Source organism: Dipodomys spectabilis, unplaced genomic scaffold (assembly GCF_019054845.1).
Source record: "Dipodomys spectabilis isolate Male_0828 unplaced genomic scaffold, ASM1905484v1 ptg000051l, whole genome shotgun sequence".
Classification (NCBI taxonomy): Eukaryota; Metazoa; Chordata; class Mammalia; order Rodentia; family Heteromyidae; genus Dipodomys; species Dipodomys spectabilis.
Window position 1 is genome coordinate 1,519,476 of NW_024870728.1, and position 26,318 is coordinate 1,545,793.

At 59.1% G+C, this 26,318-nt stretch overlaps 3 protein-coding genes and 1 pseudogene across 3 annotated transcripts; 2 read left to right on the forward strand and 2 right to left on the reverse strand.

The window, feature by feature from the left end:
* The first annotated feature begins 253 nt into the window (after positions 1-253).
* LOC122107534 (intestinal-type alkaline phosphatase-like) lies at positions 254-3,179 on the forward strand. Its single transcript, XM_042679321.1, has 11 exons — positions 254-320; positions 405-521; positions 627-742; positions 836-1,010; positions 1,096-1,268; positions 1,381-1,515; positions 1,597-1,669; positions 1,749-1,883; positions 1,961-2,152; positions 2,618-2,728; positions 2,809-3,179. The coding sequence occupies exons 1-11, from the start codon at positions 254-256 to the stop codon at positions 3,177-3,179; spliced, it is 1,665 nt and encodes a 554-aa protein (XP_042535255.1).
* A 198-nt stretch (positions 3,180-3,377) lies between these two features.
* LOC122107535 (endothelin-converting enzyme-like 1) lies at positions 3,378-7,282 on the reverse strand. The gene is made up of 6 exons (XM_042679322.1): positions 6,419-7,282; positions 5,874-5,942; positions 5,665-5,775; positions 5,497-5,589; positions 5,224-5,348; positions 3,378-3,489 (listed from the first exon to the last, which is right to left on the reverse strand). The coding sequence occupies exons 1-6, from the start codon at positions 7,280-7,282 to the stop codon at positions 3,378-3,380; spliced, it is 1,374 nt and encodes a 457-aa protein (XP_042535256.1).
* LOC122107536 (intestinal-type alkaline phosphatase-like) lies at positions 7,281-17,598 on the forward strand. The gene is made up of 11 exons (XM_042679323.1): positions 7,281-7,368; positions 14,356-14,640; positions 14,804-14,919; positions 15,102-15,276; positions 15,362-15,534; positions 15,648-15,782; positions 15,864-15,936; positions 16,016-16,150; positions 16,228-16,419; positions 16,738-16,854; positions 16,933-17,598. Exons 1-11 carry the CDS (start codon positions 7,281-7,283, stop codon positions 17,301-17,303), a joined length of 1,860 nt encoding a protein of 619 aa, XP_042535257.1. The 3' UTR covers positions 17,304-17,598.
* A 5,680-nt stretch (positions 17,599-23,278) lies between these two features.
* On the reverse strand, positions 23,279-26,064 carry LOC122107537 (annotated as a pseudogene).
* Positions 26,065-26,318: the final 254 nt, after the last annotated feature.

Genomic DNA, 26,318 nt, shown 5'->3' on the forward strand with positions numbered 1-26,318 from the left:
GTGACTCGTGGCCCCCTCAGGACTCTTGCCCCAGGCTAGCCTGCCCAGCCCACGGCCTCCCTCCCTCCAGCGGGGCATCAGTTCACAGGGCAGGGGTGGGGACATGGAGGCTGCCTCCTTGCGGGGAGGGACAAGGAGCCTTTACAGCCAGGAACAAAGTCCTCTGGCTGGAGCTTGTGGAGCCTGTGCTGTCGTGGGGACTCTGGTGTCCCCACCTGGCCATCCCCACTGCGACCCCACCCCAGCTGCCGACATGCAGAGAACCTGGGTGCTGCTGCTACTAGCCCTGAGGCTCCAGCTGTCCCGCAGTGTCATTCCAGGTAATGGGGCACCCCCATTACCTAGCAGACGGGCTGCCTCTCTATCTGTCCTGTCTGACCTGGGTCCATGTTCCCCTTGGCCAGTGGCAGAGGAAGATGCAGCTTTTTGGAACCGAAAGGCAGCCGAGGCCCTGAACGCCGCCAAGAAGCTGCAGCCCATTCAGACCTCGGCCAAGAACCTCATCCTCTTCCTGGGGGACGGTGAGTGACACTGCCTGGACACCCCGGGGCCCCACAGCTCTGCACCAAGGGGCCTGGCCCCAGCGGGCCCTGGGGCTCAGAGCTGACCAGGTTCTGCTTCTTCAGGCATGGGGGTGCCCACGGTGACAGCCACCCGCATCCTCAAGGGGCAGATGGGGGGTCATCTGGGACCTGAGACGCCCCTGGCCATGGACCGCTTCCCTTACATGGCTCTGTCCAAGGTGAGCACTGTCACCTGAGCCCCACAGCTGGAAGTACAGTGGTAGTGGGGTGGTCAATTCTCACCCAGATGAGAGCTGAGTTTCTGTCCCCAGACCTACAACGTGGACAGACAGGTCCCAGACAGCGCAGGCACTGCTACGGCCTACCTGTGCGGGGTCAAGGCCAACTACAAGACCATCGGGCTGAGCGCGGCCGCTCGTGTGGACCAGTGCAACACCACCTTCGGCAACGAGGTCTCGTCTGTGATGCACCGCGCCAAGCGAGCAGGTGTGGGGGGCCGCTGAGCTCAGGACACGGGCAGCATCTTTGGAGGTCTGGGTGACCCGTGCTGACCTCGGGCCTGTGTGTGCAGGGAAGTCGGTGGGCGTGGTGACCACCACCCGCGTGCAGCACGCGTCCCCCGCGGGCACCTACGCGCACACGGTGAACCGCAACTGGTACTCAGACGCCGACATGCCGGCCTCGGCGCTGCAGGAGGGCTGCCGGGACATCGCCGCCCAGCTCGTCTCCAACATGGACATCGACGTGAGCGCGCGCGGGCGCCGCGGGCCGCGGGCAGGCGTGGGCGGCTGGGGCTGGGGGGGGCACGGGCAGGAGAGCGGCCAGGCCCAGCGGCCAGCTGGTGCTGTGTCCACAGGTGATCCTGGGCGGGGGCCGCAAGTTCATGTTCCCCAAGGGGACCCCGGACCCCGAATACCCGGCGGACGCCACGCGGGCAGGAAGCAGGCTGGACGGACGCGACCTGGTGCAGGAGTGGCTGGGGCAGCACCAGGTACCCTGGCCCCGGGGAGGGGCGCGGGCGGGCGGGCGGGCGGGCGCGGCCTCCTCCGCGCTGAGCGCTGTGCTCCTCCAGGGGGCGCAGTACGTGTGGAACCGCACAGGCCTCCTGCAGGCGGCCCAGGACCCCGCGGCCACTCACCTCCTGGGTAAGAACCCCCTGCTGCGCTGCCCCCGCGCCCCGCGCGCCCCGCGCGCCCGGGCTCACCACGCCGCCTCGTCCCTCAGGCCTGTTCGAGCCCACCGAGATGAAGTACGAGATGACCCGAGACCCCGCGCTGGACCCGTCCCTGGAGGAGATGACGGAGGCGGCGCTGCGGGTGCTGAGCAGGAACCCGCGGGGCTTCTACCTCTTCGTGGAGGGTGAGCGGCCGTTCCGGGGGGAGGGGACCCACCCCGGGCAGGAGCAGCACCCTGGCACTGCCACCTGCTTCCCGCAGGCGGCCGCATCGACCACGGCCACCACGAGGGCATCGCACACAAGGCGCTGACCGAGGCCGTCATGTTTGACGCCGCCATCGAGAAGGCCACGCTGCTCACCGACGAGCGGGACACGCTGACCCTCGTCACCGCCGACCACTCCCACGTCTTCTCCTTCGGGGGCTACACACTGCGGGGCACCTCCATCTTTGGTATGCTGGGGACAGTGGCGGGGCTGCTGGGTCAGTGTGGTGGCAGAAATCTCTGCATCTCAGTTTCCTCAAATGTCAAGAGCATCGAGGGGTGTCTCAGATGCTCCAGGGGCAGCTTCTAAAGGCACAAGGCCCTGCATTGCAGCCCCAGTAGTGTCAAAAAGAGGCTGTGGTACCCCCTGGCTGTAATGTCAGCTACCTGGGACGCAGAGGCAGAAAGTCCTAGAGTTAAAGGTCAGCCTGGGCAAACTGACCCTGTCCAGAACCAAAAGGACTGGGTGTGTGGATCCAGTGGTAGAAGGCTTTTCCAGCAGGCCTGGGCCTTGGTTGTATTCCTAATTCGGGAGTGAGGGGGGGGTGTTATAACAGCAGCTACATTAGGCCTGTGACCTGTGACCTGGCCCGTGGTACACATGCCCATAAGCAGCGGTCCAGAGAGGACAGTGTCCACTTCTCCCTGTGCAGGGTTGGCTCCACAGAAGGCCTTAGACGGCAAGTCCTACACGTCCATCCTCTACGGCAACGGCCCCGGCTACATGCAAGGCACCCGGCCCGATGTCACAGAAAGCGAGAGCGGTGAGTGCAGGGGAGGTCAGGGGTTGGGAGCACGAGGAACTCGGGTAAAGCTCACTGCCCTGATTGCCCTGTCCCACCAGTCGCAGAAACATACCGGCAGCAGGCGGCCGTGCCCTTGGCCTCAGAGACGCATGGCGGAGAGGACGTGGCAGTGTTCTCCCGCGGCCCGCAGGCGCACCTGATGCATGGCGTCCAAGAGCAGAACTACATCGCGCACGTCATGGCCTTCGCCGCCTGCCTGGAGCCCTACACCGACTGCGGCCTGCCGCCCCCGGCCGGACAGACCAACACCTCCAACCCTGGCCAGGCCAGCACCCCCCGGCCTGGCCAGATCAACACCTCACATCAAGGCCAGAACAACGCTGCAGGTCCCAGCCCGGCCACTGCTCCACCTCTGCTGCTGCTGGCCGGAACACTGCTGCTGTCAGTGGGAATGCCAGAGGCCCTCTGATCCCGTCCCGACCTGGTACCACCCCAGGGCCCCCGTGCTGTCTGCTCAGCCCTACCTACAGAACCCCTGCATCTGTGCCAGTTTCCAGCACCCAGCTCTAGCCACCAGTTCCTGAGCTCCCACCGAAGGCTATTCGCAAGGCCCCTTGATTGGGGATGAGGCAGTAGCTTCGGACTGCTCAAGGCTTTCTCCCCTCAACTAAGGACTGTGGCCACCATACTCAGGGTCCTCAGGAACCTCCTCTAGACCTCCCCGGTAAAGCTGAGAGCTTGGACAACCACTCCACCCCATGTATGGCTTTTCAGAGGATCTAGGGGGTACAGATCCAATGGTGTCACTCACCAAATCAGCCCGACCCAGTATCCCATTTTGGTGGCTTTGGTCTCTGTGGTTCCTACAGGAAACTAAGACTTGAGCACGGGAGGGAGACACAGGAGGCTGGCCGCTTGCTACCCCGACCTGACCCTGCTGGCCAAGGAGGCTGCTGGGGCTAGATCCTGACACAGCGCCACGGCCACCTCCATACCTCGCTCCCTTCACCTTCAGAAGCTCAGGAGAGGTCGCCACTCACTCAGATCCTCGGCGCACACTGCCTGTCTATCCCCTGTCCAGGCTGGAACCCAAGGAGGGGCAGGGGGCAAAGGGGCTGGGGCAGGGCGTCCAGAGACCACTGAGCCCCTCCAGCCTATCTCAGGCAATAGACAAATTTCCAAGAAAAGAACACTCTTGTCCTCCTGAGCTTCCCATTCTCCCTGGAGAGACAGCAATAATAATAAATAATAAAATGAATTGGTGGATGATGTCACAGCAGCAATCCTTCCTAGAGATCACAGCCCCTAATGCCTGGTGGCAGAGTGCGGATAGACAGGTTTGGGAGTAGGATCTGGAGGCCTGGAAGAGGGCACCAGAGGGTGGGGAGTTGCACAAGGCTCCTGGGCCAAGTGAGGCCTTGAGCACAGCAGAGGGGCTGTGGGGTGCAGGGGGACCACGGCGGCTTTCTCCTCCTGATGATGAGCTGCCGGTCTGTGGGGAGAACTGCAACGTTCATCCGTGCCTAAGGCCCTGGCCTTGAGCTGCCTGAGAGGGTGGGCAGGGCCCCCAGAGCAGCGGGGCAGCAAGGGCAGGAAGAGTCTCTTAACAGCTGAGCCCCCAACAGGCCCCGGCTGGTGGCTGCTGAGAGGTTCTGGGGCCCCCAGGTCTCAGCTCAAGATCCTGAGAGTACATGGTTACCCACCCTGCACTCACTCAAATGACTTGGCTTTGCTGGCAGCTGAAAAGTGCCCCTGGACAGGCGTGACTAGCCAGTCCCAGGCAGACACAGGCCGGCTCTGGGCTCATCACTGCCCTCTGTCTCCTGAGCCAGAACAGGGGATGTGGGGAGAGGTGCTTGCTCAGCACCACAGTTGTGCAGGATCCTGGGGCCAGGTGAAGAAAGGGCTGTCTATAGACGGGCAGGGGATGTCACCATATCCTGGTCCCCCTATGATCCCACACTGGGAGCCACCCAGTACCCGCCTGGGAAGAACTTGGACGGGTGAGACGGCAATCTAGGCGCACAGAAGCTCAGCCTGGATGGGTGTTAAGACTAGTCACACCACAGGACACGCTCCTGGTCCCAAGGGCCGCAGGGCCTGATGGCACAGGCCACACCATTTCCTCCCTTTCCGTGGGGCAGGACACTGGGCAGAGCCGGCCTCAGGGCTGGACTTTACCAAGCAACCACCTCCACACCTGGTCCTGGTGCAGGACCACCATGCTACACCTTCTCTAGGAATCAACTTGACTCAGTTCCCCCAGGCCCGGGGAAAGAAATGGCACATAGAAGGCTGCCCAGGCTCCTGTGGGGCAGGAAGGAGCAATGGCCTCTGGAACTGGGAGACCAGACTCCCCTGACAGTGCTCCTGTCTGAACCTGGGACCTGGACTCCTATTACAGTGCTCCCACCTGGCTCCCCTGATGTGGCTGTGCACAGAGGTGGCCACCCTACAGTTGCCAAGTGAACAGGCCCAGGGTGCCCAGCAGGGGTCTGAGGCAGCAGCCTCACCTGCGGGGCGTGGAGTGGATCAGCTGGGACACCTGCTGCATGTAGTCTGTGGCCAGCAGCACCACCTCCTCCTCCTCTGAGAAGTCCTCCTGGAAGATCTGGTCAAGCAGCCACTTCCAGCGCAGCTGTGGGACCCAGGACAGCAGCCACAGAGGACAGAGAGAGGATGAGGAAGACGAACGGAGGACACGGACCCTAGCTGCCTGGAGGGCCTTGTCCGTCCCTCTACAGCCAGGATGCGCCGTCACAAGGCACCAGGGCTTCGGCACTCACATGGGGGGTGATCTTCTGCAGCTGGGCCAGTGTCACCTTGTTGTACATGGAGCTGACATCGCGATGCAGGTCATCATACTCTGACACGGTGATCTGGGGGGAGACCCGAGCTGAGCCTGCCTGCCCCTGCCCCTGCCGGCGTCCAGCAGCCCCTGCCCCCCTGCTCACGTTGGCCAGCCTCTGCTCCAGCTGCAGGATCTCCTGGGTCTTCTGCTCCACAGCCTCGGCTCCCAGAAGTCTCAGCAGACGCTCCATGAACACCCTGTAGGCCGCCAGGATCTGCGGCAGCACAGGCATTCCTGAGGGGTGGACAGGCCTGGCCGCAGGACCCCCTGCTCCGCCCCCCCTTCCCCGCAGCCCTCCCCACGGCCAGGCACCTTCTCGCTCTCCTCATCCTGAGCTAGGTACAGGGTCCTCTCGGGCAGGGTGAGCCCATCCTGGTCAATCTGGGAGGCAGACAGGACACCCCACATCAGAGGTCAACTGCCAGCCACCTACATGCCCCAAAAGACCCGCGGGACACCCGTCCTTACAAGCCCTAGGGGCGCCCACACCAGCTCCTGCCTCCCCTGCCCCCAAACCCTGCTGGGCTGAGCCTGCACCCCTGCCCCACCCTCCTTCACTTGGGCTACTGTGGGAGCAGCCATGGGCCCGGGCCTGGCCCGGGAGGTGCAGGCTCCCCCCCCCCCCCGCCCCCGCCCACCCGCCGGCCCGGCTGCGGAGAGGCTGGGAATCCACCGCGGCTCCCGCGGCTCCGCGGCCACTCGCAGCAGCAAGTGCCTGGTGCCCACCTCCCGCGCTCCGCCGGCTGCGCCCCACCCCGGGCCCGGGCCCCGGGGACGCGAGCACGCGCGGGCCCAGGCGAGCGGCCCGCAGCGCCGCGGGACCCGCGGGGCCCCCGAGGCCCCCGGGCCGCACTCACGCGGATGACGTAGCGCGAGGAGTTCCTGTCGTCCAGGCTGATGGTGAGCGAGAAGAGCGCGGCCGCGCTGTACACGCCCTGCGCCTTGTAGAGCAGCCGGTTGAGGTCCCAGCGCGCCGCCGCCGCCGCCCCGGGCCGCTCGGACCCCGGCCGCTCGCCCGCCGCCGCCGCCGCCGCCGGGCCCGCGCCGCCCAGGTCCCAGCCCCCGCAGTCGGCGATGACCTCGAGCATGGGCCGCGGCCCGAGCCGCTCGATCTCGCGCATGTCGAGGCACGAGCGGAAGAAGGCGCGCACCTTGCGCTGCGCCGCGCCGCCGGGGCCCCCGGCCGGCCGCGCCAGCAGGCGCCGCAGCCGCTCCTCGTTCTGCTCGCCGATGGCCGCGATGGTGCCGTACGTCAGCTTGTCGTCGGGGATGGCGTGGCGCCGCAGCCAGCCGCCGCACGCGAACGAGTAGAAGTCCTGGTACGGGTCGATGCTGGCGTCCAGGTTGGCGGCCAGGAAGCGCGCGGCGCGCGCGAAGGCCTTGCGCTCGGGGCAGCCCTCGGGACACGCGCCGCCGCCCGCCGAGCCCGCGCCCGCGCCCGCGCCCGCCGCGCCCGGGCCCAGGTACTTGAGCGCCAGCATGGCGGCCAGGATGGCGCACAGGCCGGCGGCGAACACCAGCCCCGACAGCAGGCACACCTCGCGCCGGTTCCAGCGCGGCAGCGAGGCCCGGGCCCCGCCGGCGCCGCGGCCCGCGGCCCGCGGGAAGCCGGGCGGCAGCGAGGCCCCGCGCGCGCCGCCCCTGCCCGCGCCGCACCGGCTGGCGTACTTCACCTCCTGGAACTCGTCGTAGTGCGCGGTCATGGAGTACGGGGCCTCCATGGCGCCCCGGCCGGCTCCCAGCGCCCCGGTGGCCTTGGAGGCCGGCGATAACGCGGGCCTCCTGGCCGCCGTCCTCATGGCCCCTGGTGTGCGGCTGTGGGAGGCAGAGGCCGACTCAAAGAGGCTTGATGCTAGAGGCTGGAGGCCCGGGGCGGGGGGGGGGGGGGCAGCGCGCAGGGGCCTGGCCTGTCTTTGCTGCCCGGAAGGAGGGAAGGAGGGGGGCTCCGAGTGGACCCTTGGCGCGGAGCACAGCCGGGCTTTGTTTTAACTTGACCACTCTCCACGTGCCCTGCTTGCTTAGGGGCCTGGGGCAGGCGGCACACGGCCTGGCACGTGGTAGCATTTCAGTGGCAGTTTGCTTTATCTTTCTCTCCAGCCAGCAGCAGCGTGGAGACTGGGAAATGGGTGGTCTTGTTTTGTGCTCTGAAGCCTCTGAGCCTTCTCCACGTTGATCTGGGAGACTCGGAAAAGCACACAAAGAACCCAACTGCCCTCCTGAATACGGAGCTAAACCACCACAGCTCCGACCGCACAGAGGTTACCGCACAGAGTGCCTTTCTTCTGACCCTGTCCCACACCCTGGGTCCTCGGAGACTGGGCCCTGTTCCCTCTGCAGGAGCTCAACAGTCCATTGGGAACTTCCATGGCACTTTCATGTGGAAGGAGAGGGGCGGAATCCCCTTCCCGCCCCTCCCCAGGACCCTGCAGAGTTTTCTTGAAGGAAGGAAAGCTGGTGGGGGTGGGGGTGGGCCCAGCTGGACTGGGTCACACAGGTCCCACCAGCCACGAGAGTGCTTCTGTGTCACCTCTTTTATCACCTCTCAAACTTGGCCTCCCACACCTCCGCAACTTCCAAGACTGGCGTTGCTCTGAAGGTCAGGCCTGCCCCTTCCCGCCCCCCCCTCCCCCTCCAGCTAAGTCCCCAAAACAGCCCTGGGATGCAGATACTGTCCTTTTCCATGTCTCAGGCCAGAGGCTTGGAGAGATTAAGGTCAAAGGACATCTGGAAAGTAGGGATGGAGCATGGGCCCAAGGCCTGGTGAATTTCTGTTCTCATCACCAGTAATTGCCACCGCGCAGCCATTCCTGCATCCCCTTCCTGATCTCTTCCCATAGCAGCCATTCCTGTGTCTCCTTCCTGATCTCTGTCCATAGCCACACGTGGCCTTGGTATTACTCTATTAGTAATTTTTGATGAGTCAAGCTCACTTTTTTCTCCTAAAACAATTAGCAAGGGAGATTGTAACTACTGAAAAAGGACGACCACCATCGCCAGCCACGAGAAGCAGCTGCGGGGATTTCACACAGCAACGCCCCTCCATCCTGCTGGTCCTGTGTCTTGCTGGGGCTGTGTGGAGTGCTGTGTGTCTGACAGCTGAGATGGGAAAGTGAGCGTGTATTACACACACCCCACGAACAACTGAGGTACTGACCTTGGTGTTGCCAGAGTGGCTGGGAGAGCATTAAAGGTGAGGACTTTCTCCTGGGCACAGGCCTACGACCTCAGCTCATCGGGAGGCTGAGGCAGGAGGATCGCTGGAGCCCAGGAGTTTGGAACCTGTACAATATAGATTTTGGCTTAAAAAACAACATATGGAATAAAAGGCAATGAGCTCCTCCTCGCGCAGTTCAGTGTTTACATCGTGAAGTACAGGCAGCTGCGGCACCTAGCATGCTCTGCCAGACCACACTGTGGACACATGCATTGAAAATGACAGACATTTCAGAAACAGATGCATTGTGTGGCAGCCTAGTCTTTTCTTCCTCTCAGTTTTAAAAAATACTATTTCATTAGCATACATTAGTTGTACAAGGAGATTTTGTTGTAACATTTCCACATATGCATAACATATAACCCATCAAGTAAACACTTTCCTATATGTGGATAAGCTAGTAAGTCTCTTACAAAGAGCATTAAGGAAATGCAATGTCTAGATTGAATGTATTGGAAACATCTACAATGTACAGAAACAACATAGTGGATTAATAGCTACTATAAAGTAGGAAGTCTAGATCCACCTATTGTTGATTTCAGATGCAGTGGTTGGGTTGTAGCTAACATCTACGGACAGCATTTTTAATTTACTGCTGAGTGCCCCCAGAGAGAGGTCCATTTTTAATCTTTTATTGATTTATAGGAATAAAATCCTTCATTTCATGACAAATCTGCTTTTGTTGTAATGATCAAGGGATATAGTTTTTTTAAAACACAAATGCAAGGATTATGTTCTTTGATGTGACAGCATCTAATATTTTAGAAAATAAGTCATAAACCATGCAATTCCCATCTTTGTTTTGTTAAGTTTTATTGTAAAGATGCCGTACAGAGAGGCTACATTTACATGAGTGAGGTACATTTCTTGTTGAACATTGTTACCCACTCCATTGTGGTTCTCCCCCTATTTCTCCCCACCATCTTTGAATAGGAATGTTTTTGTGTGTGCCTGTTCTAGGACTTGAACTCAGGGCCTGAGAATTGTCCCAGAGCTTTATTTGCTCAAGACTAGCTCTCTACCACAGGTCCACTTCCAGCTTTTTGAGTAATTTATTGAAGATATAAGTCTCCTGGACTTTGCAGCCCAAGCTGGCTTCGAACCATGATCCTCAGATCTCAGCCTCCTGAGTTGCTGGGATTACAGCTGTGAGACACTTAGCACCCAGCTTGGAAAGGACCTTTAGTGTCATGTCCCACCTTTTGGTTACATATCAAAAAAAAGACAAACCTAAAACTGGAGCTCCCAGAGCAGGATAGGTTCCAATAATCCTTTATGTGTTGATAGACTTTTCTGTTCTGATAGACTTTTCTTTTCTGTTGTTGTGGTTCCTAGTTCATGTCAGAGGTTTATAATCAGGTCCTGGGTTATTGCCATTATTACCCTAAGGCCAGGGGTTCAAATCCTGTAGAACCCAGCCAGTCCCTGATTAAATAGTGAGCTGTTGCTCTGAGTTTGCCTGAATTTTTTTTTTTTTTTGGTCAGTTGTGGGGCCTGAACTCTCGGCCTGGGTGCTGTCCTTCAGTTCTTCAGCCCAAGGCTAGCACTCTACCACTTGAGCCACAGCACCACTTCCAGCTTTTTCTATTATGTGGTGCTGAAGAATCGAACTCAGGGCCTCATGTGTACAAGGCAAGCACTTTACCACTGAGCCACCTTCCCAGCCCTAATTTTTAAGGGGACCTTTCTTTTCTCAGGTGTCAATAGTTACGTCCAGCTGGGTGCCAGTGGCTTAAGCCTGTAATCCTAGCTACTCAGGAGGCTGAGATCTGAGGATCGTCGTTCAAAGCCAGCCCGGAGGAAAGTCTGTAAGACTCTTATCCCCAATTAACCAGAAGTGGTAGTGTGGCTCAAGCAGTAGAGTGCTCACCTTAAGTTGAAGAGCTCAGAGGCAGGGCCTAGGCCCAGAGTTCAATCCCCACGACCAACAAAACAACAAAAACAAACAATGTGACCTAGACAGTTTTGCCTCCTATTGGGAAGACAAATGCAGGAAATCAATAAAGATACAGATATCTTGAAATCAATCTAAATGAAATCTTGGAAATGAAGAGCTCAATAGCACAAGTGAAAAACGCAACCAAAAGCCTAGCCAGCAGAACAGAAGAAGCTGGAAATAGAGTGTCTTGGTTTGAAGATCAAGCACAAGAATTAGATCAGTGACACTGAACAAACACCAAGAGAATCCAAACGGAATCTGTAAGGCCTCTAGGATACCATGAAAAGACTAACCCTGGGGTAGACTACGAGCCTAGGAAATATAAGGCTCCAAACTCTACACCACCAAAACCCAAACCAACCAAACAAAAAACATCCTAACCATTGTGGATACTGAAGAAGGAAAAGAGCTAAAACTAAAGAAGTAAGTAATCTATTCAAGAAAAATGGAAAAACAACTATCAACCTTGAGAAAGTTTCAGTAAGGTTTATTAAGAAGAGGCTTACAGCTGGGCGCAGGTGGCTCATGCCTGTCATCCTAGCTACTCAGGAGGCTGAGATCTGAGGATTGAGGTTCAATGCCAGCCCGGGCAGAAAAGTCCATGAGACTCTTATCTCCCATAAACTACTCAGAAAAAGGTAGAAGTAACTGTGCCTCATTGGTAGAGGGCTAGCTTTGAGCATAGAGAGACTCAGGGACAGTACCCAGGCCCTGAGTTCAAACCCCAGGACTAGCAAAAGTAAAGAAGCAGAAGTAGAAGGGGCTTACAGAACACTCAATTTAGAGTTACAATCAGAGAAGAAACACTCTTCGGCATTTGGTAGCTAAGGTGCTAAATAAAGGCTACAGAAAGAATACTGAATGCAGCAAAGAAGTGACAAGTCACAAAACGGCAGGCAAGCTCATTAAAATAACAGTAGATTTCCCAACAAGACCTGTACACGCAAGAAGACGGAAGACATGGAATGGCATAAACCAAGCCCTGAAATATAATTGTCAACTTAAGAGTTTCTGTTGCTCAAGGCTAGCGTCTACCACTTGAGCCACAGTGCCACTTCTGGCTTTTTCTATTTATGTGGTACTGAGGAATGGAATCCAGGGTTTCATGCATGCTAGGCAAGCACTCTACCACTGAGCTACCTTCCCAGCCCCACAGCAGATCTCCTTAAGCCTCACATTCGTTCCTTGTTAATTACAACACAGAATCCAAATTTCTCTTGTCAGACAAACTGCAGAAACTCAAAAGTCAGAAAAAATCAGCTCAATATACCAAAGTTGCAAATACCAGTCATTTAACACCTCATTGCTTGTTGTGTTGTGGTTATTTTTTTGTTGCTGTTGTTTATGTCACATTTGGCCAGATATTAATTTCCTTAATCCCTCCTGAAATTTGAATATTTGGTTGTCACTTAGCTCACAGTCGATCTCAAAATCCCAACATTTGCTTGGGGAAGGAGGGCAAGCCTCAAGACTATTATAAAGTCTTCTGTCTCAGTGTTTTTCCTCTCTCTTTCATTCTGTGCCTTACAAGATTCAGCTGTAGGCTGGCTCGCCCATTTCCTCCCGCCAGAGGCGCAGGGAGGAGGGTGAGGGTCCCTCGGCTTCCCAGTTCCAGGTCACTTTAGGGAACTTCAGGTCCTCATGTAAAGAGGATTTCCACTGCTCTCAGAAAGAAGCATCACAGGGCTGAGAAGGTGGCTCAAGTGGTAGAGCGCTAGCCTTGAGCTGAAGAGCTGAGGGACAGTGCCCAGGCCCAGAGTTCAGGCCCCATGACCGGACCCCCCCCCCCAAAAAAAAAGAAGCATCACAAGGTGGAGGTTTTTACTTTTTAGTGTAACAAAATAAAGTAGGGAGAAGTGGAAGAGAAATGCCCTGACGCCTGAGAAGGAAATGGGCTGAAAGATTCCTTTTTAAAATCTTTAGAAAAGAGGAATAAGAAAATAATGAGACAAAGGACAAAGGGTGAGCAGCGCAGCGGCTGCGGCTCCGCGTCGGAACTGAAAGCTACAACTTGGGGGGGAGGGGAGTCTGGGTGAGGGAAAGTGGGAGAAAACGAGGGCGGGGGTAACGACGTTCTGCAGGAAACACACTCATGACCTGACATACGTAACTGTAACCTCTCTAACACTACCCTTCCAATAAATTAAATCTTTAAAAAAAGACTAAGGTAATATCACAAAAAACACAAAACTTTTAGATAGAGTCTCACTTTCAGGCTCAGTGTCCTTGAACCCTGAATCCTCCTTCAGCCTCCTTAAAGGATGGAATTATAAACTAGAACAAACACACTAGCAGATTATGCTAATCCAGTCATCCCAGGATTTGTGGGCTGCTCCCATCTTAGACAATTAGAATAGTGCATCCTTGAATCTGGCAAAATAAACTCTGGCAAAAATTAACATAAAAGGCTGGCTCAAATCTGTAGGGAGAGGGGAGGGTCGGTTGTGGGGCTTGAACTCTGGGCCTGGGCACTGTCCCCCAGCTCTTCAGCTCCAGATAAACCTACTCCCATCTGAGCCACAGCGCTGCTTCCAGTTTTCTGAGTGGTTTATTGGAGATAAAACTCTCACTGACTTTCCTGCCTGGCCTGGCCTGGCTTTGAACTGCAATCCTTAGATCTCCTGAGTAGCTTGGATTATAGGCATGAGCCACCATTGCCCAGCTTGGCCCAAATCATTGGTTCTTGGAACTCAGCCTCTTGAGTAGCTAGGATTACAGGGTATATATATATGTATGTATATGTATATCTATAGATATATATAGATATAATTTTTTTCTTATAAGAATACAGAGGGGTTACAGTTACCTGAGTAAGGTAATGAGTACATTTCCTCTTGAGCATTGTTATCTCCTTCGTTTTTCCCCTCCCATCCCTTCCCTCCCGACCCCAAGGATTACAGGTTTGAGACACCAATACACAGAAAGGATTGTAACCCCATCTGAGTGTATGGAAACGCTCCACTCCTTCTCAGAAGCCTCATCTCTGGCTTCAAGCATTGTCTCAGGAAGAAAAGTGCCCCGTGCATTTGTGTAAATTACTGCTCTGAAAAACCGAGTCCCTGCCTGGTTTGGCCCCAAACACTGACTCAACTTATCCCGCCTGCTCCAGGAAAGTGTTTACACCCCCATACATACAGAGGCCTAACACCCCAGTAACTCCAGATACACACGGTGCACACCCCCAGTCCCTGCAGCCCAATTTTCCTGACTCCACCTTCCGGGGTCTCAGAGGTGATCTGACAGCCGGGCCCTCTGCCTGCTGTTCCTCCTCTATGCGACTCTGTCTCCCTGATGCTAAGCCCCAACTCCACATCCAGGGGCAGTGATGGGCTCCCAAAAAACAGCAAGAGTGGAGGGGTGGCTGCCTCTGTGCCCCAAAGGCAGCTGGGCGCAGGGGCCTGCACACCTGGGATCCACCCTGAGCCCATCAGGAAGCTCCTGTGTGGCCCAGGCCCTCAGCTCAGCCACACCCTGCCAAAACTCTCCCCAATGGGGATGAGTTTTAGCGGGCAGGGTGGAGCAGGGTGGTGCTGGGCTCTGAGGAAGGGATCTGAGCCTTTATAAGTGGGAAGGAAGTTTCGCAACTCAGCTCAGCTTGGGCACTCTGGACTTGGTGTGGAACTCGCCTTCTTGCTGTTCAGCCATCGGCAGCGCCGACATGGACAGAAGCTGGCTGCTGCTGCTGTTCCTTGTACTGCAGCCACCATGGTGTCTCGGTGCCATCCTACCTGAGAAGCAGGCCCAAGACCTCGTTCCGGCTCCCCACGAGAAGCCTGGCCTCCCCCAGTCTCTGCCGACCCCTTGGCCAGTGGAAGAGGAGAACCCCGCCTTCTGGAACCAAAAGGCCGCCGAGGCCCTGCTGGCCGCCAGAAGCCGGCAGCCCCTTCAGACCTCAGCCCACAACCTCATCCTCTTCTTGGGAGACGGTGAGCACGCAGACGCGCACCCCCACCCAACACCCCCTCCACCCCTCTCCCACCTCCACCCTCCCCCACCCCACCCCCTGCCCGGCCTTTCAGCCCACCACCAATGCACCCCACAACCCAGGCCAGCCCCGGGGCCAGACCTGACCGGCTTCTCCTCCCGCAGGCATGGGGGTGTCCACAGTGACGGCCACCCGCATCCTCAAGGGGCAGATGGAGGGCCATCCTGGACCTGAGACGCCCCTGGCCATGGACCGCTTCCCTTATGTGGCTCTGTCCAAGGTGAGCACTGTCACCTGAGCCCCACAGCTGGGGAGGGGGAGGGCAGGGCTGGGAGGGGCAGAGGGAGGCCCCGCAGAGCTGAGCCCAGTTAGGAGTCCTGTCAGTGAGGACGACTCCCCAACTGGCAGCATCATTGTCTGGGTGAATTCTGAGCCAGATGAGAGCTGAGTTTCTGTCCCCAGACCTACAACGTGGACAGACAGGTCCCAGACAGCGCGGGCACAGCCACGGCCTTCCTGTGCGGGGTCAAGGCCCACTTCAAGACCATCGGGCTGAGCGCGGCCGCGCGCTTCAACCAGTGCAACACCACCTTCGGCAACGAGGTCTCGTCTGTGATGCACCGCGCCAAGCGAGCAGGTGTGGGGGGCCGCTGAGCTCAGGACACGGGCAGCATCTTTGGAGGTCTGGGTGACCCGTGCTGACCTCGGGCCTGTGTGTGCAGGGAAGTCGGTGGGCGTGGTGACCACCACCCGCGTGCAGCACGCGTCCCCCGCGGGCACCTACGCGCACACGGTGAACCGCAACTGGTACTCAGACGCCGACATGCCGGCCTCGGCGCTGCAGGAGGGCTGCCGGGACATCGCCGCCCAGCTCGTCTCCAACATGGACATCGACGTGAGCGCGCGCGGGCGCCGCGGGCCGCGGGCAGGCGTGGGCGGCTGGGGCTGGGGGGGGGCACGGGCAGGAGAGCGGCCAGGCCCAGCGGCCAGCTGGTGCTGTGTCCACAGGTGATCCTGGGCGGGGGCCGCAAGTTCATGTTCCCCAAGGGGACCCCGGACCCCGAATACCCGGCGGACGCCACGCGGGCAGGAAGCAGGCTGGACGGACGCGACCTGGTGCAGGAGTGGCTGGGGCAGCACCAGGTACCCTGGCCCCGGGGAGGGGCGCGGGCGGGCGGGCGGGCGGGCGCGGCCTCCTCCGCGCTGAGCGCTGTGCTCCTCCAGGGGGCGCAGTACGTGTGGAACCGCACAGGCCTCCTGCAGGCGGCCCAGGACCCCGCGGCCACTCACCTCCTGGGTAAGAACCCCCTGCTGCGCTGCCCCCGCGCCCCGCGCGCCCCGCGCGCCCGGGCTCACCACGCCGCCTCGTCCCTCAGGCCTGTTCGAGCCCACCGAGATGAAGTACGAGATGACCCGAGACCCCGCGCTGGACCCGTCCCTGGAGGAGATGACGGAGGCGGCGCTGCGGGTGCTGAGCAGGAACCCGCGGGGCTTCTACCTCTTCGTGGAGGGTGAGCGGCCGTTCCGGGGGGAGGGGACCCACCCCGGGCAGGAGCAGCACCCTGGCACTGCCACCTGCTTCCCGCAGGCGGCCGCATCGACCACGGCCACCACGAGGGCATCGCACACAAGGCGCTGACCGAGGCCGTCATGTTTGACGCCGCCATCGAGAAGGCCGCGCTGCTCACCGACGAGCGGGACACGCTGACCCTCGTCACCGCCGACCACTCCCACGTCTTCTCCTTCGGGGGCTACACACGGCGGGGCACCTCCATCTTCGGTACGCTGGGGACATGGCAGGGCCGTGGAATCCACCTCCCTTCCTTCCCAGGCCTGGTGCTGCCCTGGGCTTTCCAACCCCGCTCCACTGCCCATGAGTTGGGGCTCGTCGCACATGAGCGGCTAACTGCTGGGGCTGGCTTAGAACCCTGATCCTCAGGCCTCAGCCTCCTCAGTAGCTAAGATCACAGGCGTGGCCACCAGGCATCAACTGGAGAGCAGAAATCTCCGCCTGCCTCAGTTTCTTCTGTGGCACAGGTGGGGTGTGGCACAGGCACCCACATGCAGGAGTGCGAGGTGTCCCCTTCTCCCCGTGCAGGCCTGTCCCCCGATAAGGCCCTGGACGGCAAGTCCTACACGTCCATCCTCTACGCCAACGGCCCCGGCTACGCGCTGGGCCAGGGCGCGCGGCCAGACACCCGGGAAAGCGAGAGCGGTGAGTGATGGCGATTCCCGGTGGGGGTCGGGGCGCGGGGAGCTTGCAGGTCACGTGCTCAGCGTCCCGTCCCGCCAGGCGCGCCCACCTACCGGCAGCAGGCGGCTGTGCCCTTGGCCTCGGAGACGCACAGCGGGGAGGACGTGGCGGTGTTTGCGCGCGGCCCGCAGGCGCACCTGCTGCATGGCGTCCAAGAGCAGAACTACATCGCGCACGTCATGGCCTTCGCCGCCTGCCTGGAGCCCTACACCGACTGCGGCCTGCCGCCCCCCGCCGGGCACGGACAAAGCGCGGGGTCCGGCCAGGCCGCCTCGGCGGGGTCCGGCCTGAACGCCACTGAGACTCGCGTGCCCGTGCTGCTGTGGGCGCTGCCCGTGCTGCTGCTGCTGCCGCTGCTGCCGCTGCCGGCGCTGCTGCCTGTGGCAGCCATGGCGCCTGATGAATCCTGAATCCCAGATGCTGCGGCTCCCACTCCACCTTAGGCTGGCTTCGCTCCACACCGGTTGTTCGGGGAGCTGTTCTCTCTACCTCTGCCGGAGCCTCACACAGCTTCCTGTTCTGGGGCCTCCTCCAGAGCCCCGACCAGCGGAGCTCAGAAGTAACCAGCGGGCCTGGGTGGCGCAGTCAGCCCCGCTGTCCCCGTGGGCCAGGACTGGATGGGACCTGTGCTGCCTCTCTTGGTTTGGGCTCCTCAGCAGCTCAGCCCACAAGCTGGGTGGGCTGGGGGCCTGAGTCCGCCAGGACTTCCGCTCTCCCGCCACACACAGCAATAAAGCTAGCATTTCCACAGTGCAATGGCTGACCTTTCCGGGCGTGGAGGGACTATGGGGTGGGGTGGGGTGCTTGAGGGAGCGCAGTGTGGCAGGTGCAGATGAAGATCATGAGCGGCTGGACAACGCACTCAGCTCTGCACCCTGCTGCCCCTGCCTGCACCCAGGCGGCTGGTCCCTGGCTTTGCTGGCGGCTGAGAAGTGCTCATGGGCAAAGAGCCACTGGCCTGGCCAGGGAGCCGCAGCCCAGCCTGGGGTTCCAGGTCATGCATGGCCTCCTAGAATGGGCAGAGGTGGGGAACACAGGTGCTCATTCCGCACCAGCACCTGCCACACCAGCGAGTTCTGGCCAGTCCTGGGGCAGGTGGAGCAGGAGAGCTCTGCTGCTCAGCTCTCCATCCTATAGGAAATTGCTGGACACCTGTATTTATTCTAACTACTCAGGAGGCTGGGATGTGAGGATCACAGTTCAACACCAGCCTGGGGAGAAATAGTTTTAAGCCAGAAGTGGAAGGAGGAGGAGAAGGAGAATCAGGAAGAGGAAAAAAGAGAAAAAGGCCCAGATTTGAAGATTTCAGCCCTGTATTAATAGTATGGCTGGAGCCATACGCTGGTGGCTCACACCTGTAACCCTAGCTACTCAGGAGATCTGAGGATATCAGTGCAAGGCCAGTTTAGGAAGGAAAATCCATGAGACACTTTTCCTCCACTTAACCACCAGAAAGTCAAAGTTGAGCTGTGGCTCAAAATAGTAGAGCATCAGCTGTGAGCAAAAGCACTCAGGCAGTGTCCAAGCCCTGAGTTCAAATCCCATTAATGGCAAAAGAAAAGCAGAATAGATTGGCTCTTAGGCTTTGGTCCTGTCTCAGCACAGCTTGGCAGGGATGTGTGGTGAACACTTCAAGCTCTGGAGGTTAAGACACAAAGGACAGGAAGTGGCCCAGGCTCCTCTCTCCCCTTCTTCTGGCCTCCACCTCCCCCAACCCCCAACCCCCCCCCCCAAGTGGCAGAAAGAGGGCAGCAGGCCTCCAACATAGAGGCCTGGGGGGGGAACATGGAAGATTTGAACTACAGCCGTGGAGACCATGGCGATGTGTGTGTCCTTGTCACCTGCCCAGTGAGTGAGCTCTGCCGGTGCCGTCACTCCAAAGCCCTGGCCCTGGGTGGAGAAGCTTAGAACATAAGAGTCAGTTAGAATAGCGCTGCTGCCAATAATCCCCTCAGGTTGCAGAGGTTCATCCATTCTGTGTTGAGTTGCGGGGTACACAACGAAGTCGCCATCATTTAGTTCTTGCAGGGGTGAGGATGGAGACCACGTCTGTGCTCCAGAAAAGCGCTTCTCACTGCAGCTGTGCCCTCCACAGGAGACACACACTGGTTGGTTTCTATTTATTTATTTTGTGCAGTACTGGAGCTTGAATTCAGGGCCAGGGCATGGTCCTAAGGGACCCGTGACACACAACTCCACACACCTTCCTTCCACCTTCACATCTCAGCCTCAGAGTCGCTGGAATTACAGGCCTGAGCCACTGTGCCTGGATAGCCTTCTATTGAAAGAGGCCATCTAAGCCGGGCACTGGTGGCTCACGCCTGTAATCCTAGCTACTCAGGAGGCTGAGATCTGAGGATCGCGGTTCAAAGCCAGCCCGGGCAGGAGAGACCGTGAGACTCCTATCTCCAATAAACCACCAGAAAACCGGAAGTGGCACTGTAGCTCAAGTGGTAGAGTGCTCGATTTGAGCTGAAGAGCTGAGGGACAGTGCCCAGGCCCAGAGTTCAAGCCCCACGACCGACAAAAAAAAAAAAAAAGAAAGAAAGAAAGAGGCCATCTAGGAGTTTTGTGTGTTTGGCTGCTACTAGAGTTTGAACTCAGGGCCTTGCTGGGCTGGTACTCTACCACGTGACCCACGCATCTAATCCTTTTTGCTGATTGTTTTGGAGATGGTTAGATTTTATCTGTCTGGGCTTGCTTTGAACACCAATCCTGTGGATCTCAGCCCCCTGAGTAGCAAGGATTATAGGTATGAGGTACTAGTAACCCCCCCCCCATCTAAGATTTCCATAGTGAGAGGGGAGCGGCTAGTGTTCAAAGACAGGCTGACTCTTGTAGGGACCAAGGTAGTTGGAGATGGAAAGTTGAAACCAGTGCTCATTTACCATTTCAATAATCCTAGAGTTAGTGTGTGTGTGTGCGCCAGTCTTGGAGCTTAAACTCAGGGCCTTGGCATCTCCCTGAGCTTGTTTTGCTCAAGGCTAGTGCTCTACCACTTGAGCCACAGCTCTACTTCCAGCCTTTTGGTGGTTAATGGGAGATCAATCTCACAGACTTTCCTACCCAGGCTGAGTTTGAACTGCAATCCTCAGGTCTCAATCTCCAAAGTAGCTAAGGTTTCAGGCACGAGCCCCTGGTGCCTGGGTCTAGAGGTCTTCAAAGGTATTCAGAAATCCAACTCTGCCTGTGCAAAGAGCACATCTGTACAATGTCGTTTACTTGACACATTAAGCTCACTGTTGAGATCTACGGATCCAAAAAAAAAATGTTCTTTTGAAAATATTTCTTTTCACAGTGTGCTCTTTCACCCACAGACCAAGCAGTGGTTTGCACCTTCAAGTCCTTTTTGGTATATGTGGTGCTGGGATTGAATTCAGGGTCTCACACGTGCTCAGCTTCTCATTGGTAAAACTTTTCAGGTGAGGAGATGTTTTCTGTGAATGGAGTGGTATCTGCATGTGTGCGTGCCTCCCTTCCTCCCTTCCTCCCTCCCTCCCTCCTCTCTCTCTCTTTCTTTCTTTCTTCCTTCCTTTCTTCCTTCCTTCCTTCCTTCCTGCCTTCTTGCCTTCCTGCCTTCCTTCCTGCCTGTCTCCCCCCCTCCCTCCCTGCCTGCCTTCCCTCTTCTCCCCCCCTCCACTCCTTCCTTCTCTCCCTTCCTTCCTTCTCTCCCTTCCTTCCTTCCTTCCTCCGTTCCTTCCTTCCTTCTTCCTTCCCTCCTTCTCTCTCTTCCTTCCTTCCTCTCTTCTGATAGAGTCCAGCCATGTAGTGGAGGCTGGTCTGGACTTCATGATCCTCCAGACTTCACTTGCTGAGAGCTGGGCGCACAGCCCTGTGCCTCTGCGCATGGCTATTAATAACCTTGGCTTGAGCCCATTCGTTCTTAATTTGAAAGAAGCTATTTTGTGGGTAAAATGCCATCAAAATAGCATGGCTTGCTATTTTGTGTGTGTGTAAGGAAGAGCCAGTGGATGCGGCCAACACGACTGCAGAATCTTGTCGATTTGGTCCTGTGCCACTACTGGGACGTGAACTCAGGCCCGTACACTCACTTTACACTCAAGACAAGTGCTCTAGCACCTGAGTCACTCCTCCATTCTGGCTTTTTGCTGGTTAACTGCAGGTTAGAATCTCATGGGCTTTACTGCCCACGCAGTGCTTTGGACCTTGATTCTCAGGTCTCAGCTGCCTGAATAAGGAATGCAGGTATGGCTGACGGCAGAATTATGCCAAGCGTTAGGGATCAGCACCTGAGCCGTCAGCAGCTGACTCACTGGCATAGATCCTGCACCACCTCCAACATGACATGAGACCCTGCACCAGCTCCAACATGACATGTTTTGCTGAGGCTTCGATGTTGGGACCTGGCTTATTGTTAGGTTGTTTTCACCTGGTCTCCCCATGAAGCCCAAGCTAGCCTTAATCTCCAGATCCTCCTGCCTCGGTCTTCTGAGAGCTGGGACTATGAAGGTGTACCACCATGCCCAGCAATGCCTAGCATTTTTTTTTTTTTGGCAATAACACCTTTTTAGGTTAAGGTGCACATGGTTTTATTTTTTTGAAGACATAATGCTCTTTCACAGTTAACAGAACAGTACATTGTAGGCATTAAAATATTGTAGGTACACCAGAAAATGATGTTTCCTGTGTCTTCACTGTGCTATTGAGTACCAATCCTGGAATGAGTGGATGATGACATCCAGTTTGGCAGCCAAGAAGCGGCGGCATGTGCAAAGACCCTGGGCCAAGCCTCCACCGTCTTCCTCCCTCCAACCGTCTCCCACAGCCTCTTTTGTTTCATGGCCTGTGGCCCTTAGATCTGCTTCTGCCTAAAACCCCAACTCTCATCCAGGCCTTGGTGCAGGAGGCAATCAGAAAGGCCAAAGGCCTTTCAGCGAATGCAGAAGAAACCTCACAGGTGGCTTTAGAGCCCGCACACCGTAGATCAACGTCACCTGTGAGGAGCAGCGTGCTGCCTCTGAGCTGTGCTAGGTAAGATTTCTTGGAAACCCATGTGTGGTGATTGGGATTGAGGCCTGGCCGGCATGATGTCTAGGGATGGATCCTGGGTGCAGAAGGATGAATGAAGTCTTCCACGCATCTGGGCTTGGTGTCTTCTGTTCCTCTTCCTCTCTGTCCTCTGTGGCTGCTGTCCTGGGTCCCACAGCTGCGCTGGAAGTGGCTGCTGGACCAGATCTTCCAGGAGGACTTCTCAGAGGAGGAGGAGGTGGTGCTGCTGGCCACAGACTACATGCAGCAGGTGTCCCAGCTGATCCACTCCACGCCCCGCAGGTGAGGCTGCTGCCTCAGACCCCTGCTGGGCACCCTGCTTGACAACTGTTCCCACCACGCTGGGACGGAGGCCAGTGACAAGCCCAGGAGCTGACCTGAATCTGCCCCAGCCAGCCGATGGCTGCTCCCGCCTGCCGTTAGATGCAACGCCTCAGCTGCCAGCGGAGCTGGCTCAGGCCGCTCAGGAGCGGCGAGGGGAACTCCAGCACTTACGGTCGGGATCTGAGCACTGGGAGCTCTTGGCAGCTGCAGCTCCAGGCCTCAGCATTGCCACCCCTCGGCATCACCTGAGGGGCACCCCGCCCAGGACCTTTGCCTAACTAATGACCCTTGGCTGCCTCTGATCACACCCAGCAGCCCTTCCGCCTGCACTCTGCCACACCGGCCACTGGGACTTTTTGTCTTTAGAAAAGAAGGTGAGCTGCCAGGCACCGGTGGCTCACGCCAGTCATCCTAGCTACTCAGGAGGCTGAGGGTGGAGGATTGAGGTTCAAAGCCAGCCCGGGCAGAAAAGTCTGTGAGACCCTTATTTCCACTTAACCATCAGAAAACCAGAAGTGGTGCTGTGGCTCAAGTGGAAGAGCACTTGCCTTGAGCTGAAGAGCTCAGGGACAGAGCCCAGGCCCAAGATTCAAGCCCCAAGACCGACCAAAACAAGAAAAGGACAAGAAAGGCAAGCAGAAAGTTCACTTTATTATCACCGTGTCTCTCCAGCAGGATCCAGTCCCAGGAGGGCGGGTGATCCTGGTCACAAATATGGACATGCTGGACTCCCCTGCCCAGGACCCTACCCAGCAGCCCACCCAGCTCCGGTCTGTGGTGCTGCAGACCCCAAACCAAGAGAGGTGGCACCGGTCCTGTCCAGCCTTGGCCCGTGGGGACAGCTGGGGTGACCGCGCCACCGGGGCCTGCTGGTGCTGGGGGGGGGTGGCACTGCCAAGTCTAAAGCTGACTACCTCTGAGCTCCGCTAGTCAGGGCTCTGGCTGAGGCCCCAGAACAGGAAGCTGTGTGAGGCTCCGGCAGAGGTAGAGAGAAAGGAGCTGCAGCAGAAACCACGCTTAGGGCGCGGGTGGGGCCTGCTGACCCCGGGGTTCAGGGTGCACCAGGCCCCCCCAGCAGGAGCAGCAGCAGCAGCAGCAGAGTCCCGGGGGTGGCGTCCAGGCGGACCCCCGAGCTTTGTCCGTGTCCGGCGGGGGGTGGCAGGCCGCAGTCGGTGTAGGGCTCCAGGCAGGCGGCGAAGGCCATGACGTGCGCGATGTAGTTCTGCTCTTGGACGCCATGCAGCAGGTGCGCCTGCGGGCCGCGCGCAAACACCGCCACGTCCTCCCCGCTGTGCGTCTCCGAGCCCAAGGGCACGGCCGCCTGCTGCCGGTAGGTGGGCGCGCCTGGCGGGACGGGACGCTGAGCACGTGACCTGCAAGCTCCCCGCGCCCCGACCCCCACCGGGAATCGCCATCACTCACCGCTCTCGCTTTCCCGGGTGTCTGGCCGCGCGCCCTGGCCCAGCGCGTAGCCGGGGCCGTTGGCGTAGAGGATGGACGTGTAGGACTTGCCGTCCAGGGCCTTATCGGGGGACAGGCCTGCACGGGGAGAAGGGGACACCTCGCACTCCTGCATGTGGGTGCCTGTGCCACACCCCACCTGTGCCACAGAAGAAACTGAGGCAGGCGGAGATTTCTGCTCTCCAGTTGATGCCTGGTGGCCACGCCTGTGATCTTAGCTACTGAGGAGGCTGAGGCCTGAGGATCAGGGTTCTAAGCCAGCCCCAGCAGTTAGCCGCTCATGTGCGACGAAGCCCCAACTCATGGGCAGTGGAGCGGGGTTGGAAAGCCCAGGGCAGCACCAGGCCTGGGAAGGAAGGGAGGTGGATTCCACGGCCCTGCCATGTCCCCAGCGTACCGAAGATGGAGGTGCCCCGCCGTGTGTAGCCCCCGAAGGAGAAGACGTGGGAGTGGTCGGCGGTGACGAGGGTCAGCGTGTCCCGCTCGTCGGTGAGCAGCGCCGCCTTCTCGATGGCGGCGTCAAACATGACGGCCTCGGTCAGCGCCTTGTGTGCGATGCCCTCGTGGTGGCCGTGGTCGATGCGGCCGCCTGCGGGAAGCAGGTGGCAGTGCCAGGGTGCTGCTCCTGCCCGGGGTGGGTCCCCTCCCCCCGGAACGGCCGCTCACCCTCCACGAAGAGGTAGAAGCCCCGCGGGTTCCTGCTCAGCACCCGCAGCGCCGCCTCCGTCATCTCCTCCAGGGACGGGTCCAGCGCGGGGTCTCGGGTCATCTCGTACTTCATCTCGGTGGGCTCGAACAGGCCTGAGGGACGAGGCGGCGTGGTGAGCCCGGGCCCGCGGGGCGCGCGGGGGCGCGGGGGCAGCGCAGCAGGGGGTTCTTACCCAGGAGGTGAGTGGCCGCGGGGTCCTGGGCCGCCTGCAGGAGGCCTGTGCGGTTCCACACGTACTGCGCCCCCTGGAGGAGCACAGCGCTCAGCGCGGAGGAGGCCGCGCCCGCCCGCCCGCCCGCCCGCCCGCGCCCCTCCCCGGGGCCAGGGTACCTGGTGCTGCCCCAGCCACTCCTGCACCAGGTCGCGTCCGTCCAGCCTGCTTCCTGCCCGCGTGGCGTCCGCTGGGTATTCGGGGTCCGGGGTCCCCTTGGGGAACATGAACTTGCGGCCCCCGCCCAGGATCACCTGTGGACACAGCACCAGCTGGCCGCTGGGCCTGGCCGCTCTCCTGCCCGTGCCCCCCCCCACCAGCCCCAGCTGCCCACGCCTGCCCGCGGCGCCCGCGCGCGCTCACGTCGATGTCCATGTTGGAGACGAGCTGCATGGCGATGTCCCGGCAGCCCTCCTGCAGCGCCGAGGCCGGCATGTCGGCGTCTGAGTACCAGTTGCGGTTCACCGTGTGCGCGTAGGTGCCCGCGGGGGACGCGTGCTGCACGCGGGTGGTGGTCACCACGCCCACCGACTTCCCTGCACACACAGGCCCGAGGTCAGCACGGGTCACCCAGACCTCCAAAGATGCTGCCCGTGTCCTGAGCTCAGCGGCCCCCCACACCTGCTCGCTTGGCGCGGTGCATCACAGACGAGACCTCGTTGCCGAAGGTGGTGTTGCACTGGTTGAAGCGCGCGGCCGCGCTCAGCCCGATGGTCTTGAAGTGGGCCTTGACCCCGCACAGGAAGGCCGTGGCTGTGCCCGCGCTGTCTGGGACCTGTCTGTCCACGTTGTAGGTCTGGGGACAGAAACTCAGCTCTCATCTGGCTCAGAATCCACCCAGACAATGATGCTGCCAGGTGGGGAGTCGTCCTCACTGACAGGACTCCTAACTGGGCTCAGCTCTGCGGGGCCTCCCTCTGCCCCTCCCAGGTGACAGTGCTCACCTTGGACAGAGCCACATAAGGGAAGCGGTCCATGGCCAGGGGCGTCTCAGGTCCAGGATGGCCCCCCATCTGCCCCTTGAGGATGCGGGTGGCCGTCACTGTGGACACCCCCATGCCTGCGGGAGGAGAAGCCGGTCAGGTCTGGCCCCGGGGCTGGCCTGGGTTGTGGGGTGCATTGGTGGTGGGCTGAGAGGCCGGGTGGGGCAGGGGGGAGTGCGCGCGTCTGTGTGCTCACCGTCTCCCAGGAAGAGGATGAGGTTGTGGGCTGAGGTCTGAAGGGGCTGCCGGCTTCTGGCGGCCAGCAGGGCCTCGGCGGCCTTTTGGTTCCAGAAAGCGGGATTCTCCTCTTCCACTGGCCAAGGGGCCGGCAGAGGCTCGGGGAGGCCGGTGTTGTGGGGTTGTGACCGCGGCGTGGGTGGCTCCTGGGGAAGCCTGGTTACCTGGGATGACTCCACAGGCCCGCCTAGTCTCAGGGCGAGCAGAATCAGCAGCAGCAGCCTGGATCTGGGCATGGCTGCCTGGGTTGCTGGGCCGGCAGCCGGCAGGGAGAGTGGAATGATTGTCCTGTGCAAGGCTGGGTGATGGTTAGCAGAGGGCTGCTTTCCCGTGATAAAGTCCCAGTCCCTTCCCATGCCCCAGGCCGCTTCGTGTAGCCTGCTCTGGTCTTGTGACCCTAAGCCCCTGGAGGAATTGGCAGGGTGTGGCTGGGTGGCCAGTTCCTCAGCCTGGAGCCCTAATGGGCTCCCAGTGCCTTCTTTGCAAGGAT

Bases quoted from the DNA above. Each gene is read 5' to 3' on its own strand.
- LOC122107534 (XM_042679321.1), top strand. From the start codon at position 254: ATGCAGAGAACCTGGGTGCTGCTGCTACTAGCCCTGAGGCTCCAGCTG. The intron at 522-626 runs GTGAGTGACACT...CTGCTTCTTCAG, and splicing joins CATCCTCTTCCTGGGGGACG to GCATGGGGGTGCCCACGGTG. The intron at 743-835 runs GTGAGCACTGTC...TTCTGTCCCCAG, and splicing joins CTTACATGGCTCTGTCCAAG to ACCTACAACGTGGACAGACA.
- LOC122107536 (XM_042679323.1), top strand. From the start codon at position 7,281: ATGGCGCCCCGGCCGGCTCCCAGCGCCCCGGTGGCCTTGGAGGCCGGC. The intron at 14,641-14,803 runs GTGAGCACGCAG...CTCCTCCCGCAG, and splicing joins CATCCTCTTCTTGGGAGACG to GCATGGGGGTGTCCACAGTG. The intron at 16,420-16,737 runs GTACGCTGGGGA...CTCCCCGTGCAG, and splicing joins GCGGGGCACCTCCATCTTCG to GCCTGTCCCCCGATAAGGCC.
- LOC122107535 (XM_042679322.1), bottom strand. From the start codon at position 7,282: ATGGAGGCCCCGTACTCCATGACCGCGCACTACGACGAGTTCCAGGAG. The intron at 5,943-6,418 runs GTGAGTGCGGCC...TCTGCCTCCCAG, and splicing joins CCTCGCGCTACGTCATCCGC to ATTGACCAGGATGGGCTCAC. The intron at 3,490-5,223 runs GTGAGGCTGCTG...TGTACCCCCTAG, and splicing joins ATCCACTCCACGCCCCGCAG to ATCCTCTGAAAAGCCATACA.